This window comes from Myotis yumanensis, unplaced genomic scaffold (genome assembly GCF_028538775.1).
Source record: "Myotis yumanensis isolate MYYU_CA2020_CCGP unplaced genomic scaffold, mMyoYum1.0.hap1 SCAF_9, whole genome shotgun sequence".
Taxonomy (NCBI): Eukaryota; Metazoa; Chordata; class Mammalia; order Chiroptera; family Vespertilionidae; genus Myotis; species Myotis yumanensis.
In genome coordinates this window covers 71,767,526-71,785,259 of record NW_027223760.1, presented here as the reverse complement: position 1 = coordinate 71,785,259, position 17,734 = coordinate 71,767,526, and the positions used below count along the sequence as shown (strand labels likewise).

General features: G+C 40.8%; 1 protein-coding gene and 1 pseudogene across 1 annotated transcript; one reads left to right on the top strand and one right to left on the bottom strand.

The window, feature by feature from the left end:
• Positions 1-138: 138 nt before the first annotated feature.
• On the bottom strand, positions 139-17,323 carry RINT1 (RAD50 interactor 1). The gene is made up of 11 exons (XM_070423542.1): positions 17,199-17,323; positions 16,726-16,771; positions 10,583-10,767; positions 8,560-8,801; positions 4,213-4,386; positions 3,965-4,114; positions 3,288-3,444; positions 1,642-1,752; positions 1,322-1,547; positions 679-820; positions 139-145 (listed from the first exon to the last, which is right to left on the bottom strand). Exons 1-11 carry the CDS (start codon positions 17,229-17,231, stop codon positions 139-141), a joined length of 1,473 nt encoding a protein of 490 aa, XP_070279643.1. The 5' UTR covers positions 17,232-17,323.
• Positions 11,590-11,991, top strand: LOC139017014 (large ribosomal subunit protein eL42-like; annotated as a pseudogene).
• Positions 17,324-17,734: the final 411 nt, after the last annotated feature.

Here is a 17,734-nt window from a genome sequence, read left to right as displayed (position 1 = left end):
GCTGCAGACCAACCAGGTTAGAGGCTGTTAGGCCTCCTCTGGCCAGAATATTCTTGCACTATTAGAAGAGTTTCTATTACTACTCTAACCTCTGAAGTTACTTTCTGCAATCTTTGGAATATTTTAAAATTTGGTCAATCACAAACTAAGTGTCAAGAGAATTCAGGTAGTAAAATCAATTTCCCATTTGTTTTTATGTAACAATTCATGAATTTCCCCTCATATATACCAATGTTTAAGATCTTAATTTATTAAAAATATGAAACCTAGGATATTATGCCAGAGTTCTGCCAAAATAGAAACTGAATTTGAAGATCTTATAATAACTATTATGTAATATTAATTTTGTTAAACTACTTTAAAAAAGTATCATGGGAAGAGTTAGTACTTTTTTAAAAAATATATTTTTATTGATTTCAGAGAGGAAAGGAGAGAGCTGGAGAGATAGAAATATCAATGATGAGAGAGAATCATTGATTGGCTGCCTCCTGCACATCTCCTATTGAGGGGGGGGCGGGGGGGGGGGGGAATCGAGCCCGCAACCTGGGCATGTGCCCTTGGCTGGAATCGAACCTGGGACCCTTTAGTCTGCAGGCCAATGCTCTATCCACTGAGCCAAACTGGCTAGGGCAAAAGTTAGTACTTTTAAGACAAAGTTTTATCTTATAAGACTTATACTTGCCAGTTATAACTAAGAGGAGCGTCATAAAAGTTTCTGCACAGTCTGGAACTTTCATCTCATCCACATCAGTGATATCCTTATATTGGGATATCCAGGCAGCTTCTGATGAAAGCATTGAGTCCATTTTTTGAAGAGCAACTGATAATGCAAAGAAAGGATTGTCAAGTAGTTACAGTCATTTCTAATTTTTCAGCTCGCAATTTTTTAGGAATGATGACTTTTCTATAAAAAATAAATCAACAGCCTCTTACACTAGTTGCACTATATTTAACATGCTCTATTTTAAGGTTAAACAAGATACTTCTCCCTGCCAACCCTACCCAAAACGTTCAAAATAGTTATACTGACTAGACAAGCTGCATCCAAAATGATTCTACCAAGAGCAGAACTACTGTATGTAAAAATTTATAAAACAGTTAAATATATATATATATATTCTACAGGCTTAAATATTCCACTCTAGAAACACAGAGAGTGCAATTATAGAAGAAAACTAACGTTTGATGAGAAGAAAAGAAAATGACCTCTAAAGGCAACTTGGTAAACTCTGACCAAGAAATTTCTTGGAGTAAAACACCAAAAATTAATATGCACAAAAAGGGACATCTCTCCCCACCCTGTAGCTACATGAGCACTTACATTTTCTCTCCACAGTCAGCCACCTCTGAAAACAGGTTTCCTCTGATAGAATATGCATACAATTAGCAAAAGTGCCAGGATAGCCATGAACACTGTGTAGCTCCCTTTCAAACAACAGCACCTCATCCACCAAATGACAGAAGAGATTGTCATCATAGAGCAGACAAGGAATATCAGCTGCTAACTTCTCCAGAACCAGCATCATAAGGCCCCGGGAAAATTCAAGCTAAAAGAAATACATAAGCAAGCATAAGGTAATATACATGACAAGCTATTCGTGGACACTCTAACACTGGAATGCTTAGGACCGAGTCTCTTACCATTGCATTTGCTGAAGAGCCTGCTTTGTCTAATATTGGCTGAATCTTCTCATCCAGAAACTGTGTGTGGTTACCAATCCACATAAGCACTTGAGTCAAGTACCATTCAGGCTAGGAAAGGAGGTAAAATAGTTTGACTTCTTGAGTCATTCCAACTAGAGTTACAGTTAAATAGCTCTATTTCATTGTATACACACAACACTTACAAAAATTAGTTGAAAATTCTTACATGTAAGAGCACAATTTCTACTCTGAATTTTCATGCAAAGCTTAATAATCAAATGTTTCCTAATGTACTCCCAACAAATTCCAGTAATGTGGCTTACATCAATAAACTCAAATTTATGCCATATATATTTAAAACCTAGCATTTACAAATATATAAAATCAGTGTTCCAAAGAACTGATGACCTTTAAATAGTTTATTTTTTTAAGTAACATTCCAAAATAATTTTTTAAGACCTTACCCGAATGAGAATATCTTTTTCATAGATTTTATTTTTTTAGAGAGAGAGAGAGTGGAAGCGGGGGATTGGGGGGGTGGGGGGAAACATCGATGTGAGAGAGACACATTGATTGGTTGCCTCTGCTCTCACCCCAACCATGCCCTTGACCAGGAATCAAACCTGTGACCCTTTGGTCTTTGGGCCGATGCTCTAATCACTAAGCAAAACTGGCCAGGACCCAAAATAATTTTTTAAAATATATTTTTATTGATTTCAGAGAGGAAGGGCGAGGGAGAGAAAGATAGAAACATCAATGATTAAAGAGAATCATTGACTGGCTGCCTCCTGCACGCCCCGTACTGGGGATTAAGCTCGCAACCCAGGCATGTGCCCTTGACCAGAATCGAACCCGGGACCCTTCAGTCCACAAGCTGACAAGCTATCCACTGAACTAAACTGACTAGGGCCAAAAATAATTTTTAAACATTATTTTCTGCTTTTTCTTTTCAAAAGTTAAATTAAGAAAAAAATTTGGCTGGTCTACATCACAAACATTATACATGCCTTAAAACAGGTATAATTATATAATAGGAAATGTAAGTATGCAGCATTTTAAATTGTCCCTAGAGATGACTACATAAAATTTCAAAGTTTTGCTAGACAGGGATTAAACATTTAATGAATGGTAAATCCCTGTTGTGTGCTAGATGTTAGGAATACAAAAATGAGTAAGCGGCAATCTCAAATTTCGGGAGCTGCATAGTTTAGGCTTGATGTCAGAGTACCTGGACCACTGGAACCACACTTTAAAAAGCAACCAACATAACTCATAATTTTCTTACCTCAAATTACTACTACCTCTCTACAACTTTAGGTTGATTGCTTTGTCTCACTACTTACTAATTGGTTCTACTGTTCTTTCTACCAATACCCCCTCAGGGGATGTCCATGGAGAGGTCCGGACTGCAGGAGGGCGCAGGCCAGGCTGAGGGACCCCTGCCACCCCCACCCCAGCCCCAGTGCACGAATGTAGTGCACCGGGCCTCTAAGTATATCTATAAAGGGCAGTGACAAAACAGGTATTCACATCTTTAGAGAAATGTCAATAGGATCAGATTTTAACTTGGTTAAAGGGAAAGTATAGAAATCCTTAATATTTGCTATTAATAAAAACCAAGGACAAGAGTTGGCAAAGCACACCTTGCTTATAACATTAGTCTGTCGGTTCCCTCTGAAGTGATACCTGAACCTCTTCTGCAGGGGGGTCAGCATAATCTGGATGGGCAGGATGACAGAAGAGGATGCAGGAAGAGAGTATTTTTCTGGAAGTTGTTTTGGCTCAGTAAGTAATTCATCTCTGACATAGTCAAGTCAAGGGAAAAGAATCAAAAGCATACGTGTATGTGTGTATATGCACACATACATTTTTCCAACAAAGATATAGGATACTAAATAAAAATTATAACACCAATAATATGTAATCTTCCTATACATTAGTTAGAAAATGCATGAAAAATGTTATTAGAATTAATATGTCTTTCTTAAAAAATAGTAGTAAAAAACACATCCAAGTAATCATTTTATTAAATTAACACTAAGTTAATAGGTTTCCTTCCAACTACCCATTTTTATCTACTGTCCCAAGAGATTATGTGAGTCAAAGTTGGGTCAGTTACGTATTTTAGGCTGACCCTTGCCCTGCCACCCACATGCAGTTCACTACGAAAGAAAACAATCTACCATTCTGTGAGCTTATACAGATCAAGTCCAAACCAGTCCCATTTGGCTTTTGGCCACTTTCAAAAAGTTTTACTCTCTAGTCACAAATCTACCATAGAAAAATAAATTTTAGTAAGTTTTAACTCCAACAAAGATACGAGGTTTGTAGTTTCAGAAGCTGACAAAATAGTGTCTCCAGGTTACTATATATCTCAGGAGCAGTGGCTGGTCGACTTAAGCCAACAGTTTGAGACTGAGGGGGTGCGATGAATGGCCAATGAAGCTGTGCTAAAATTTCCTCAAAATCACTGTAACAGAAAAGTAATACACATACTTCAATAAAATCCAACGATCACCAAATATTTATATAAAAGTAATTACCATAAAATATGAGTAAATTTCTTACCTTGTAAGCCTGTCCTTGAGAATTTTATGCCAGAATTTAACAGTGGCTCTCATGAAACCAAGAAGGTGAGTACAGGATGATTCCTGTAGCTTGATGTCAAGTTCTGCCATAGACACCAGAGTAGAGGCTGCCTCAGGGACATTGTTGGTCATGAGATATTGCTGAATGTTATCACTGCAAAACAAGGCAAAGCAAACTTTCAAAACAGTTCAAAATAATTCCAAAGCAGAAAAACTGCTTCTCCCTCCTGTTTTATATAAAATTAATCCAAGGAAGAAAGAAGCACCACACAGAAGTGGCTCTTTTACCTGATACCCATGTCTCTGGGAGCCTAGAGTCTTCAAATTCTTAGAGAACAGCTGCCCAAGGTCAAGACCTCCCTACACCTTGCCCTTCCCACTCCTCCCAACAGAACAGATTTGTCCTGGGTCACATTCCCTCAGGCACTGCTCATTTCTGGTAAATCTGCCTTTCACAGAAGTCTTTATTATCTTTCTTTTCTTTTCTTTTCTTTTTTTGTAGTCTTTAGTATCTTAATCCAAGGGATTGAAGACTACCTACTTTGCCCAGTTGAACCTGATTATAAGGAACTGAATTTTAGGCACCTTAGAGTCCAGGCCTTTCAAATTCATTAGAAAAGTTCGATAAAATTTAAGGTAAGCTCTACAGCAAGGGTTGCAAACTCAAATGCCTACAAAGGCCTAATAGGGAAAGTAAATTCAAAAAAGCAAAGTGGGTGGGTAATAGAGTATCCTAAGGCTCCAGCCAATGGTTGCCACACTAAAGGGTGGATCTAATGTGGCCAAATCTTGAAATTTTTCCAGAAAGGAAGGAAAACAAGATTTTCATGTAAGCTCCTGCTAGGTGGCTCAGTTGGCTGGAGCATTGTCCCATATACCAAAAAGTTTCAGTTTCATTCCTGATCAGGGCTCATACCCAAGTTGCAGGTTTAATCCCCGGGATCTCCCTCCCCTCCTTCCCCCTCTCTAAAATACAATTAAAAACAAACAAACAAACCCAAACCATATCCTCAGGAGAGGAATTTAAAAAGAAGAAAGATTTTCATGTAAAAGCAAACCAATTATTCAAATTCTTTAAAACAAGCCAAATTCAACATATCTTTAGGACAAATTCAGCCTATGAGCTACCATTTGGGCTCTAAAAAGCAAAAACTTTTATTTTAAAATGAAAGGTTTTTTATAAAAATAATATATTCCATACCTTAAAAAGTCATCTAAGAATAAGGAATAAAATGTAACCTTTTCAGTAATGAATCTCAGTGCAGCGGTCACCCCTGCAGGAAACCTGAAATACGTCTCCACTAGGCAGCCTATGCTCATTCTACCTGGGCGCTTGGCCACTGTGCTGGAAGATGACGAACGTGCTGGGACTCTCCTACCCGGTTGGGTGTGCGGTTCAGTCATGTTCCTGGGGTAGACACAGCGCCTCCTCACAAAGAGAAAGGTGTAGCCCACCCCCAGCTCTACTCTGCACTAGTATTTTCCTCTCCTTTCTCAAGGAGCTGCTTGAGGTTTCCACTGTCACTGTTTCAGGCCCCAACAAGACTAAGCTCATGTTTGTATTATTCTGCCGGCCCCTTTAGCCATCCCCTACACTCATTCTCTCACTTTTCTTTCTTCTCCCTCACTAATATTTTTTATTAAAATTTCCAACAGATCTTGTCTCTTATAGTTATTCTCAGAATTTAAAATACTATTTTTCCCCCCACTGGGCATCAACAAATCCACCATTTCTGTAATTAAGGTGCTGGTAGTCCTAGCCGGTTTGGCTCAGTGGAGAGAGCATTGGCCTGCAGACCAAAGGGTCCTGGGTTCGATTTCGGTCAAGGGTACATACCTTGGTTGCAGGCTTCTCCCAAGCCAAGGCCCTGATCAGGGCTCATGCAGGAGGCAACCAGTTGATGTGTTTCTCTCACATTGATGTTTCTGTCTTTCTCTCTCTCTTCCACTCTTCCTAAAAATCAATGGAAAAATATCCTCGGATGAGGATTAACAAAAAAATGCTGGTAGTTGCTCTTGTTCTGATGGTTAGCATGCACAATTAACTGCTCCTGTATAAGGTTCTTCCCTGTGCATTATGGCAAATCTCACTGATTTCCCACTTTGAAGACATCCAAATTAAGTGTTGCGTTATGTTAAAACAAAGACTACCATGTTAAAGAAATGTCTATATGTTATAAAAGAAATTTTATTTTATTTTATTTTTTTATTTTTACTGATTTCAGAGAGGAAGGAAGGAAGAGGGAGAGAGAGATAGAAACATCCATGATGAGAGAGAATCATGGATTGGTTGCCTTCCGCACGCCCCCCACTGGGGATCAAGCCCACAACCTGGGCATATGCCCTGACCGGGGATCGAACCGGTGACCTCCTGGTTCCTAGGTTGACGCTCAGCCGCTGAGCCACACCCGGCTGGGCTATAAAAGAAATTTTAAAATGTACAAATAACCACGGAACACAGGAGTACCGACCTGGATTAGATCTCCACACAACATGAAGCATGAATGACATTCAGAGCATAGGAAAAGCCAGGGTTATAGGGTTCATTCAGAGTGATACTGTTGAACTGTAGTATTCAAGAAACAGGGTTAAATGTAAAGATGCTACTTCTACAAAGAAGAAACTACTTTAAAAAAAAAAGTGCTACAGAATAAAAACAGTCATTAAAGGAAAATTAAGAGATAAGGAAAGTCTCAGGAGCCCAAAAGAAAGCTAGAAATAGAGATGTGTCACAAAAGACCTACGGGAAAAAACATGTTATTAAAGAGAGACATAACTGCTCTACTTGATTATGAGTTTGATTCCTATTTCTAATGTAACTCCCTGGGCATATTTTTTAAACAATTTCAACACCAGAAAAAGGCTACCCATAACTATGGCCCTATTTTAATTAATCTACTACAAGACTGAAGCTTTTATCTAATAAGGTTATAATTTATTACAATAACTTAAGGTTATTAATATTATCCCTTTTTAGTATTTTCTTTCAGAGGGCAAGGAAAAAAGAAGTACTAGTAAACTAAAGCAAGGTTTAAAATTCTTTCACTATAAAGAATTTATCTAAACAAAAGAGACTCTAAAAAGCTTAAGTCAACTTCTGGAATTGCTAGTAATACTACAATCTTAGGCATATCATTTTTTCTGTAAAGGTAAAACATGTATGCAAAACAAAAATTTTCATATTGTACTGATAGGTAAAATTATTTAAATCTCAGGAAACATGCAGGACAAAGTGATACGGTATTACTCTTTGGAAGAAATAACATAAAATATATAAACTACTAGAGGCCCCATGCACGAAATTCGTGCACTGGGGGCGGGGAACCCTGTCGAACATCCTTAGCACTGCCGCAGAGGCGGAAGAGGCTCCCACCACCGCTGCTGCACTCGCCAGCCATGAGCCAGCTCCTGGCTGAGCGGCACTCCCCCTGTGGAAGCACACTGACCACCAGGGGGCAGCTCCTGCATTGAGCGCCTGCCCCCTGGTGGTCAGTGCGCATCATAGCAACCGGTCATTCTGCTGTTTGGTCAATTTGCATATTACCCTTTTATTATATAGGATGATACATTTAAAATGAGACATCAGACTCTTGGATGACTTTTTTCCCTTAATGGTTGCTGACAGCTTTGAGGGAAGAGCAGTTAAAACAAAAATGAAATAGTACAGTTTATAGGGGTTGGAGGACTATATCACGAAACCAAATAATCTGCCAGCCTAGGCAGAAATGTTAATTTAGCTTATTTGAAAGCTAATACTGACACAATCAACCACCAGTGATATATATTCAATTCAAAAAGAGAGCTAGAAATAGAGATGTATCACAAAACACCTACAGAAAAAAACATGTTATTAAGAAAAGAAGTAACCGTGCTAGGGAAAAAAAGTAGAACTCTTATTCATCTAAGAACACTTGTAGCTCTTATTAGATGATGCCCACTGAAAAAAATTCAAATTATAGTGAAAGTAATCTATTTCATTAAGTGATCATCTCTAAAAAGTAAAAAGGATTATTATCACACTGAGGGAATATGTTATTAATCTAGCATTATAAAAAGTGGTTTTTATCATGTGTTCAAATACAACATAAGATTTAAAATTTTTACTTAGATTACTTTCTTTCAAATGCAAATTAAGCTCCCTGAAAAGTTTATATTCATTCACAATAAAGGAAAAGAATCATTATCATAATGCTAATTTAATAACAACTGGTAAAATTACATTATTATAATCTTTAATTAACTCAATTATTTAATGGCATGCATGCAATCTCTAAGACAAAGCCTCAAGGGAAAATAATAATTATGAGGACAAAGAAACCCATTTTACCTTAGTTCTTCAATTTGTGAAATCCATTTAAGGTAAGCGAGATGCCGTTCTATCTCTTCAATTTGGTTAATCATGGCCCCAAGATCTTCCATCCAGGGCTGTGCAGTCAGCAAATGGCTATTAATGGAACTGACGAGATGAGTCTCTTGCTCCAGACACTGATTAAGAAATTGCTTTGATTCTTCTGCATTTTTTAAGGCATTCTGAATTCTTTTAGGGATTTCTGATGAAATCGTAAGTACCTGATCATACCAAAAACAAAAACAGCAGCCATCAGATAAAATTTGCATAGCCTTTTTTATTCATTCATTACCTTCAAAATACATGTTTGTTCTAATACAGTGGTTCTCAACCTGTGGGTCACGACCCCTTTGGGGGTCAAACGGCCCTTTCACAGCAGTCACCTAAGACCATCAGAAAACACATATATAATTACATATTGTTTTTGTGATTAATCACTATGCTTTAATTATGTTCAATTTGTAACAATGAAATTGGGGGTCACCACAACATGAGGAACTGTATTAAAGGGTTGCAGCCTTAGGAAGGTTGAGAACCACTGTAATAGAATAGAAAAGTATCAATTAAAAGCTCCAAAAGAAAGATCTGATTTCTGCATCCTGTACCAACGAAACCTAAGTAAGGAGAGGTACCTCACACTGACCCCCTGTAAGCACCTATGGATCTGCCTTCATGAAGCTCAGTACTTTCAGAGAGTACTTTCCAGCCTCATGGAAGAACATATACAAATATTAGGCATCAGTACAATATAAAAAAAAATTACAGAATAATTTTAATTTAATCAATACTGATTAGACACTCTGTACCAGGCACTGTGCTAGGGATAGACATAAATAAGGCACAGCATCTGCCATTAAAGATCAGTTGGTGTGGAAGAAAAATGTAAGCAAATATTTCAACAGTGGGTTGATGAAATAAAGGAGATGCTAGGTGCGATGGTGTACTAAGGTAGTGCTTCCCAAACCTGAATGTATAAGAATTACCCAGTGCCGAGGCCGGTTTGGCTCAGTGGATAGAGCGTTGGCCTGCGGACTGAAGGGTCCCAGGTTCGATTCCGGTCAGGGGCATGTGCCTGGGTTGCGGGCACATCCCCAGTGGGAGATGTGCGGGAGGCAGCTGGTCGATGTTTCTCTCTCATCGATGTTTCTGGCTCTCTGTCTCTCTCCCTTCCTCTCTGTAGAAAATCAATAAAATATTTAAAAAAAAAAAAAAAAAAAAAAAAAAAAAAAAAAAAAGAATTACCCAGAGATCTGTTACAATGCCTATTCAGACTCAGTAGGTCTGAAGTAGGGACTGAGCACCACACTCTGAGTAGCAAGGTTTTGAAGTACAAGGCAATTGTGCTTGCATGGTTCATGCACAGACTTTTGTAGGATTGGAAGGAATTTTTTAGGGAACTATGGAAGGAAAGGGCATTCCAGACAGAGGAACAGCTCAGTCAGCAAAGATCTGACTAGGGCACAGAATACAGTTCAAAGAAACTGTCCTCACCGAGGACATGCTTAGAGAGAGGGAGAGAGGAAGAGAGGGAAAGAAATATTGATGTGAGAAAGAAACACGGAGAGAAAAGATGAGCCTAAATAGCTAGGGAGAGACCAGGTCACAGGTAGCATCTTGTGCCTCAGGAGAATGTGGGCTTTTTCCAATAAGAGTTTTTAATAAGGGAATAATTCAGTTAGATTTATGACTTAGGAAAGGTGAAGAACCATTATGTTTATTCTCACATTATTTGTAATAAAAACAGAACAGCAAAAATGTCCACCGATAACGGTCTGATTAAATAAATTATGTATGTAAAAACATATTTAAATATCAAAGCCATTTAAAAAGATAGATTTATATTGATAGGAAAACAAGTCCTATATTAATCATAAAATGTTAAGCTATATATATTTCAACTACATATGAGCTTGCATATTCATATTAACTATATAATGGTCATGTTTATATTAATTATAATGAGTATATTACTAATATTACTTCCGTGAGTTTTAATACTTGCCTGTTCCTCTAACTGCATTTTATTTTCTGTCATCTGTTCTATGAGTTTATCAAGCTTTTTTAAAGATTTAAGGTCATGTCCAACTTCCTTTTCTATAAATGCAGACACATAGGAAGAGAGATCACCATTATCTGTAACTTTGCTGACTTGTTCATTTCCAACAAGAGCTGCACTATTTATGTCACCTAAAATGAAAGAAAAGCAATTAATCAATACCAGTAAGTACTACAGAGTTAAAGGAAATTCAAAAACTATACAAGGGACTATACCTACCTTCAAAAGTTATTAAAGAAAACTATCTATATACAGTAAATTATATGTTATACACACACACACACATATACAAAAAATGTTTATACCCAAATGAGTATATACAGTGTGTATACATGTATATGCATATGTACATGTATATATGCACTATACATATGTACAATATATATGCACTATATATATTCATTTGGATATTCTTGTGTATATATTTTATGTGTTTGTATCATACACAGAAATAGACAAATGAATAACTATAAAGCAATCTATGGATCAAGTATTACAAAATGCTTAAGAGCTGAGAAAATTTCTCAGAGTGAATGAGAAATTCCTAAAGTTCTAGTAACCACGGGTTTCAATAGATGTTGGCAAAATAATGCAGTTACAAACAGATACTGAAGTTTTCTAGGAGACCTTACTTCTTAATAATCTATTTTACTACTGGGGGAAAAGGTCAAATCTGATTTTATTGGTGCAGTGTTCGCTAAATTAGTAATATATTTTTAAAATCTGTAAGGAACCAGATGGTAGGACTGTTTTCAAGATGTTAAAAAAAGAAAAAAAAATAGTATTAAAAGATTTCAAGTATATGAAAAAAATTTGAAAGAGTGACTAATGCATAAAAATTCCTCCTTTTGTAAGAGTAAAAAAGTTTTAAAACCGAGGCGCGAGCTAAGCGAAGCGGGGAGTGTGGACTACGAGTTTCTCGTTGCCATCGTACAGACAGCTCTACTGCCAAGATGGCCAATGTGCCTAAAACCCGAAGGACTTTCTGTAAGGAGTGTGGAAAGCATCAGCCTCACAAAGTGACCCAGTGTAAGAAGGGGAAGGATTCCCTGTACGCCCAGGGAAAGAGGCGCTATGATAGGAAGCAGAGTGACTACGGTGGCAGACAAAGCCGATTTTCCGAAAGGAAGCTAAAACCACAAAGAAGATGTGCTGAGGCTTGAATGTGTAGAGCCTAAGTGCAGATCAGAGAGGATGCTGGCCATTAAGAGATGCAAGCATTTTGAACTGGGAGTAGATAAGAAGAGAAAGGGCCAAGTGATCCAGTTCTAAGCTTTTATTTTTGAGAGGAAAATGTTAAAGCTGTAGAAAAATTACCTGTATGAAAATAAATGCAGTGATATTCTTACTCAAAAAAAAAATTGTTTTTTTAAACCTTCAAATGTCGCCCAAGCTGGTTTGGCTCAGGAGATAGAGTGCCGGCCTTTAGAATGAAGGGTCCGGGGTTCGATTCCAGTCAAGGGCACCTGCCCAGGTTGCGGCCTCAATCCCCAGTAGGGGGTGTGCAGGAGGCAGCTGATTAATGATTCTCTCTCTCATCACTGATGTTTCTATCTCTCTCCCTCTCCCTTCCTCTCTGAAATCAATAAAGATATATTTTTAAAAAAAAGAAAAAAATCTTCAAATGTCATTGTATGAAGATGTTCATGTCAGAAACAGAAAAAAAATTGTAAAAAGGAAATCTGAGAGAAAACAAATTACGAGGGGAAATAAAATGGCTGATGTAGCCCTAACCGGTTTGGCTCAGTGGATAGAGCAACGGCCTGTGGACTGAAAGGTCCCAGGTTCGATTCCAGTTAGGGGCATGTACCTTGGCTGCGGCACATCCCCGGTGGGAGGTGTGCAGGAGGCAGCTGATGGCTGCGGGCACGTCCCCAGTAGGAGGTGTGCAGGGGGCAGCTGATCGATGTTTCTAACTCTCTATCCCTCTCCCTTCCTCTCTGTAAAAAATCAATAAAAAATATATTTTTTAAAAAAATGGCTGATGTATCCACTGAAGCGTACAGTCCAAAGTGAGATTCTTTCCATGGCAAAGAAACTAGTCTTGGACTAATTCACTCTGGACTTACAATTTTTTAATCCTCACCTGAGGACATACTTGGAGGAGAGAAGGGAAGAAGAGAGGGGAGGAGGAAGGGAGAGAAGCATCGATTTGAGAAACATCGATCAGTTGCCTTCCATATGTGCCCGGGGCCAGGAATCAAACCTGCAACCCAGGTATGTGGCCTCACCAGGAATCAAATCGGCAATCTTTCGGTGCACAGGACAACACTCAACCACCTGAGCCACTGGGGCCGGCCACACTGCACTTTTTAAATGTGACAAAAACAGGTGCTCTGGAAGCCATTTTTTAGAGAAGAGCGGTAGCACAGGCAACACTGACTAGCTTTCGGTAGCTTTGCTCTCAGGCCATTTAGTATATGATATTTCCCAGAGTTCACGCCTTATAATAATTTGCCATTTTTACTTAAACAAAACACTTAAGAAAACAAATTTCTAGAAAACACATATTCCGTTGCAAAGGAATTAAATTATTTTCCACTGTCCTAAGTTTGTGGACTAACAGCACTGCTCCTCTTTCCCAGAGTATCTCTAGCTATACCTCTGCTGACCAGCTGTGCCAGGGTGGCTTTCTGAACGTGCCCTGTACCCCAGAGAAACCTGAAGGCTCCCAGCAGCTTCTTAGCAAAGAAGGTAGGAGGGACATGACCCACAGCTGGCTGTCATATCTTGCTCCTGCCACTCCACTCCAGTGTGCTAAGATAAACCTTCCCCTTTGAAGGATCTGTTTCCATAAGCTATCCCCTTTTGGTTACTTATGGTTTGCTTCTTCCTGGAGTTTAGAACACCTGACTTTTGGGTCAAGATTGGTATAATGGTAACTCCATTTCACTGTGCACTCGTTAAATTCCCTGACATTAACCATGCTCAACTACACTCAGTCCACAACTGGAATTACTCCATATACAGGGCTTAATCTCCCTAGATTTGAGTAGTACCTAGGAATTAAAAATGAAAACAAAAGCAAGATAATGTAGACTGACCTCCCAATGAAAATAAATACTATAAAATAAGGCCCCAGAGAAAGCGAGAGTGACTTCATGGAAACCAAACATTGGAATAAATGTGAACATACAGTGCATTTCTTTACTTCAGGTTTGCCTGAAGGATTTGGTTGTCTCTAAACAAACCATTCATGGTGAGTTAATGAACAAATTAAACAACTGGATAAATTAGCAAATATTTAGAAAAAAGGACTATAACAATGTCTTTAAATAAATAAAAAAGTGTGTGGCATGAGAGATAAAGTTGGGAGACAAAACAGAGCCTCCTGGGGAGCAGTACTGGTTGGACTTCACCTCTTTCACCTCTGTTATTCCTTGGAGCTGCCCTTGTACAAACAACTTGGCTCTTTACCAAAAACAAAGTTTTAAGAACACAGCAATGAGAGAAAGCCAAGAGGTAATAATCAGCCTCATTACAAAACAACTGTCACTTCTGATAAAATAAAAATATGGCCCTAGCCAGTTTGGCTCAGTGGATAGAGCGTCGGCCAGTGGACTGAAGGGTCCCAGGTTCGATACCAATCAAGGCCACATGGTAAGGTTGCGGGCTCGATCCCCAGTAGGGGGGCATGCAGGAGGCAGCTGATCAATGATTCTCTCATCATTGATATTTCTCTCTCTCTCTCTCCCTCTCCCTTCCTCTCTGAAATCAATAAAAATATATTTTAAAAAATATATATGAAAAGATGTGCCTAAAGTGAGAATGTAATTACGTATTATATATTGTTTAATTACTTATGTTAAAGGTTAACAAAACATATGCCTATGTGTTTATTACTGAGTTTGTTCCTTTCCTCAACACCCCCAAAATAAATTTTCCTTTGTTTTATTCAACTAAAAAAAACTGAAAACCTGGTTCTTATGCTTTGAGAATCAGTAGCCCACTAGCAGGTAGAAGCAAAACTTGCCTCAACTTCTCAACTATAAATTACAACATTTCCCCAGCCTACACTTAAAGTTTGTAACTAGGACTAAAACCCATGTCTTCTGACTCTCAGCCCAATACTCTTATTTTCTTCTCCTTCAAATATGAACAGAATTGGCTGGTCCACATGAAACTTTATTAATACAGAAAACCCTCTACTGTTATATACAGGAGTCACAATGTCTTGCTAATTAGACCAAATAGCAGAACAACCATCCGGATGAAGCCAGGGCTGCAAGGGCTGGCCAAGGCAGCCGGGACTTCGAGGGCCGAGTCCCTTGCATGAATTTCATGCATCGGGCCTCTAGTCTTAGATAAAACAAGTGGGTTATGTGGTACATCTGCAGACACAGGCAGGGCTATGTGCAGAGGGAATATTTGTGAATGCTAGGTTGCTCTGGCTTAGGGAGTAAATTCTATCTTCACTTACAAAATTTAACTCCTGATATAATCATTTAAATACAGCACAGACTGTTCTTAGTCAAAGACATTCTTCAAAATGACACATTAATGATTTGGAGGTTTTTATGTGTCTCCTTTTCTCTTTTTTGTAAAGGACACTCCTAATTGCAAAGAAGTTGCCCAAGCCAAAGGAGGAACAAGGATAAAGTCCACGGTCTGTGTCTATCATGATAGCTCAACAGGCATCAACTCCCAGGCATGCGAATGGGGCAAAGGTGGAAAAGGGGAGGGTTTAACTGAAAGAAATGGGGTACTCAAAAATCCTTTAGGAAAAGGAGCTGAGCTGTGACCGCTCTGATTTGTCAAGGGCTACAGACTACTTAGATCTTTCTTTCTGATGCAGATTACATCCGTGTAAAGGGCAAGCTTAGCTCCTAAAGCTAACATGGTAACATGGGCATCCTTTCTCTTACCTCTTGTTCCCAGACCATTTGCCAGGATCAGAAGAACCAAAAATCCTCTGATAGAATTGCTTACATGCTTTTCCTTTCCTCCCCAAAAAATTTCACTTCAAAAGCCCCTAAAGATTTCTTGATTTCCAAAAGCCTGCTGAACAATGAGTTACGTAAAATGGCAAATGTCCCCGTCCCTGACATATGCTCCTGAGCTTAGTAGGAGATGGAGGTATTAACCTTTCCCTCTTCCTCGTCCAGTCCAAGATCCAGTAACCAAGTTATCCATTGTGTCCTCAGATCAATGTTTTCCTCACCCAAGGATATTTTTCCATTGATTTTTTTTTTTTTTTTTAGGGAGAGTGGGAGAGAGAGGGAAAGACAGAAAGAAACTGATGTGAGAGAAACACATCGATTGGTTGCCTCCTGCAAGATTCTCAACCAGGGCCCAGGCAGAGGAGGAGCCTGCAACCAAGGTACGTGCCCTTGACCAGAATAGAACCCAGGACCCTTTGGTCCCCAAGCCAACACTCTATCCACTGAACCAAACCTACAAGGGCTCAGATCAATTTTTTAAAAAAATATATTTGTATTGATTTCAGAGAGGAAGGGAGAAGGAGAGAAAGATAGAAACATCAATGATGAGAGAGAATCATTGATCGGCTGCCTCCTGCACGCCCCACACTGGGGATTGAGCCTGCAACCCAGGCATATGCTCCCGACGGAATCGAACCTCGGACCTTTCAGTCCACAGGCCAACGCTCTATCCACTGACCCAAACCAACGAGGGCCCAGATCAATTTTTAAGCGCAAATTCACTGGTCAAGTCTTACCAAACAATGATCATTTTACTCCTTTGAACCCAATTAAGGTGTTGGTCATCTCTCCTAGATCACTAGCCCCTCCTCATTCCTGATGCTCCGTAAGTCGGTGCTTCATTAAAATAGCAGGCAGGCCACAATGACAGGAACCCAGGATGATGGGCAGACCTCCAGGGACACCACACAAGTCCCTGCACTAGGTAGGGGTCAGGAAGTGCTCTTTCCGCCAAATCACCCCGTATTTTACAATTTTAGAAAGACAAAAATATGTGTGTCATTACAATCAGTATTTAATAATATGCAAGCATACTGTACAGAAAAGAAAAGCACTTCATCTAAAAGACCCTCTGGGACGCAGACCCTGAGAGCCGGGTTCGCAGAGGTGGCCTGGTGGGCAGCGCCAAGGCGCACGGGGTCTGCTTACTTTTCTCCTCCACGTCCTTCCTGTCGTCCCCGCTTTCGGAGCAGCCCTAGAAGGAGAACAGGTGCGACACACACATCAGGAGGGAAGTGATCGATGGAACCCACACAAGGCTCCCGGGGGGGAACCACAGGGGGGCTGCGAGGTCCCAAACCCCTTCCCCGGGGGGTCAGAGCCCTCCGATGCAGGTTCCCAAAAAAAAGAAGCCACCTCCCCGAGGCCACCACGGTCCCCTCCCCAGAAACCGCCAGCGCTACCTCCCCCGAGGGAGGTGCCATCGCACGGGGATGGCCACGGCCCCCGCCCGGGACTCCCTCCCGGAGGCCTGTGCCACCTCCCCAGATGGCCAGGGCCCGCGAGCCACGTCCTCAAGCGGCCGCCAGGGCGCCCTCCCTGCAGCCATCTCCCCCGGTCGGGGCTGTGCCACCTCCCCGGGCCCCCCGTGTCCCCTCCCCGGGCCCCCCAGGCCGCCTCACCAGGGTGGCCGGCGCCTCGCCGGCCGGGAGCATCCCGCCTTCGCGCGCGCCCTCCGCCCCGAGCGCAGCCAGCGTGGCGTGTGAGCCCGGCCCGCCGCCGGACGCCAGCTCCGCTCGGAGACCGCGGGCCGAGCGTCAGGGCCACTTCCTCCGTCTCTGTGGTCGCTTCCTCTCCTGCCAGAGAGGCCTGCCGCGCAGCCGCGGGCCCGTGCGGGCGCCCCCTACCGGCAAGGCGCCCAGCCGGCGCTCGGGGCGCGGGCCCCGCCCGGAGGCTCTCGGGAGAAGGGGGGCCGGTCCTTCCCAACCTCCTCCACCCCGCGGGGGCCCTTAACCATGGAGCTTGGAAGCACCCCTCCTCCACGCCGCACGTTCAGTATGGGTCATTTCGATGTGTGTTTTAAGTGTAAGTTCAGGTGTCTGACAGCGTGAGGGGGCTTGCTGACTAGCTGTAATGTAATTGGGTCGGGCTGTTTAGTTGAGGCATCTCCAGTGTCGTTATCTTTGGATCCTTTAAGGTTGATCTGATGCAACTAGAG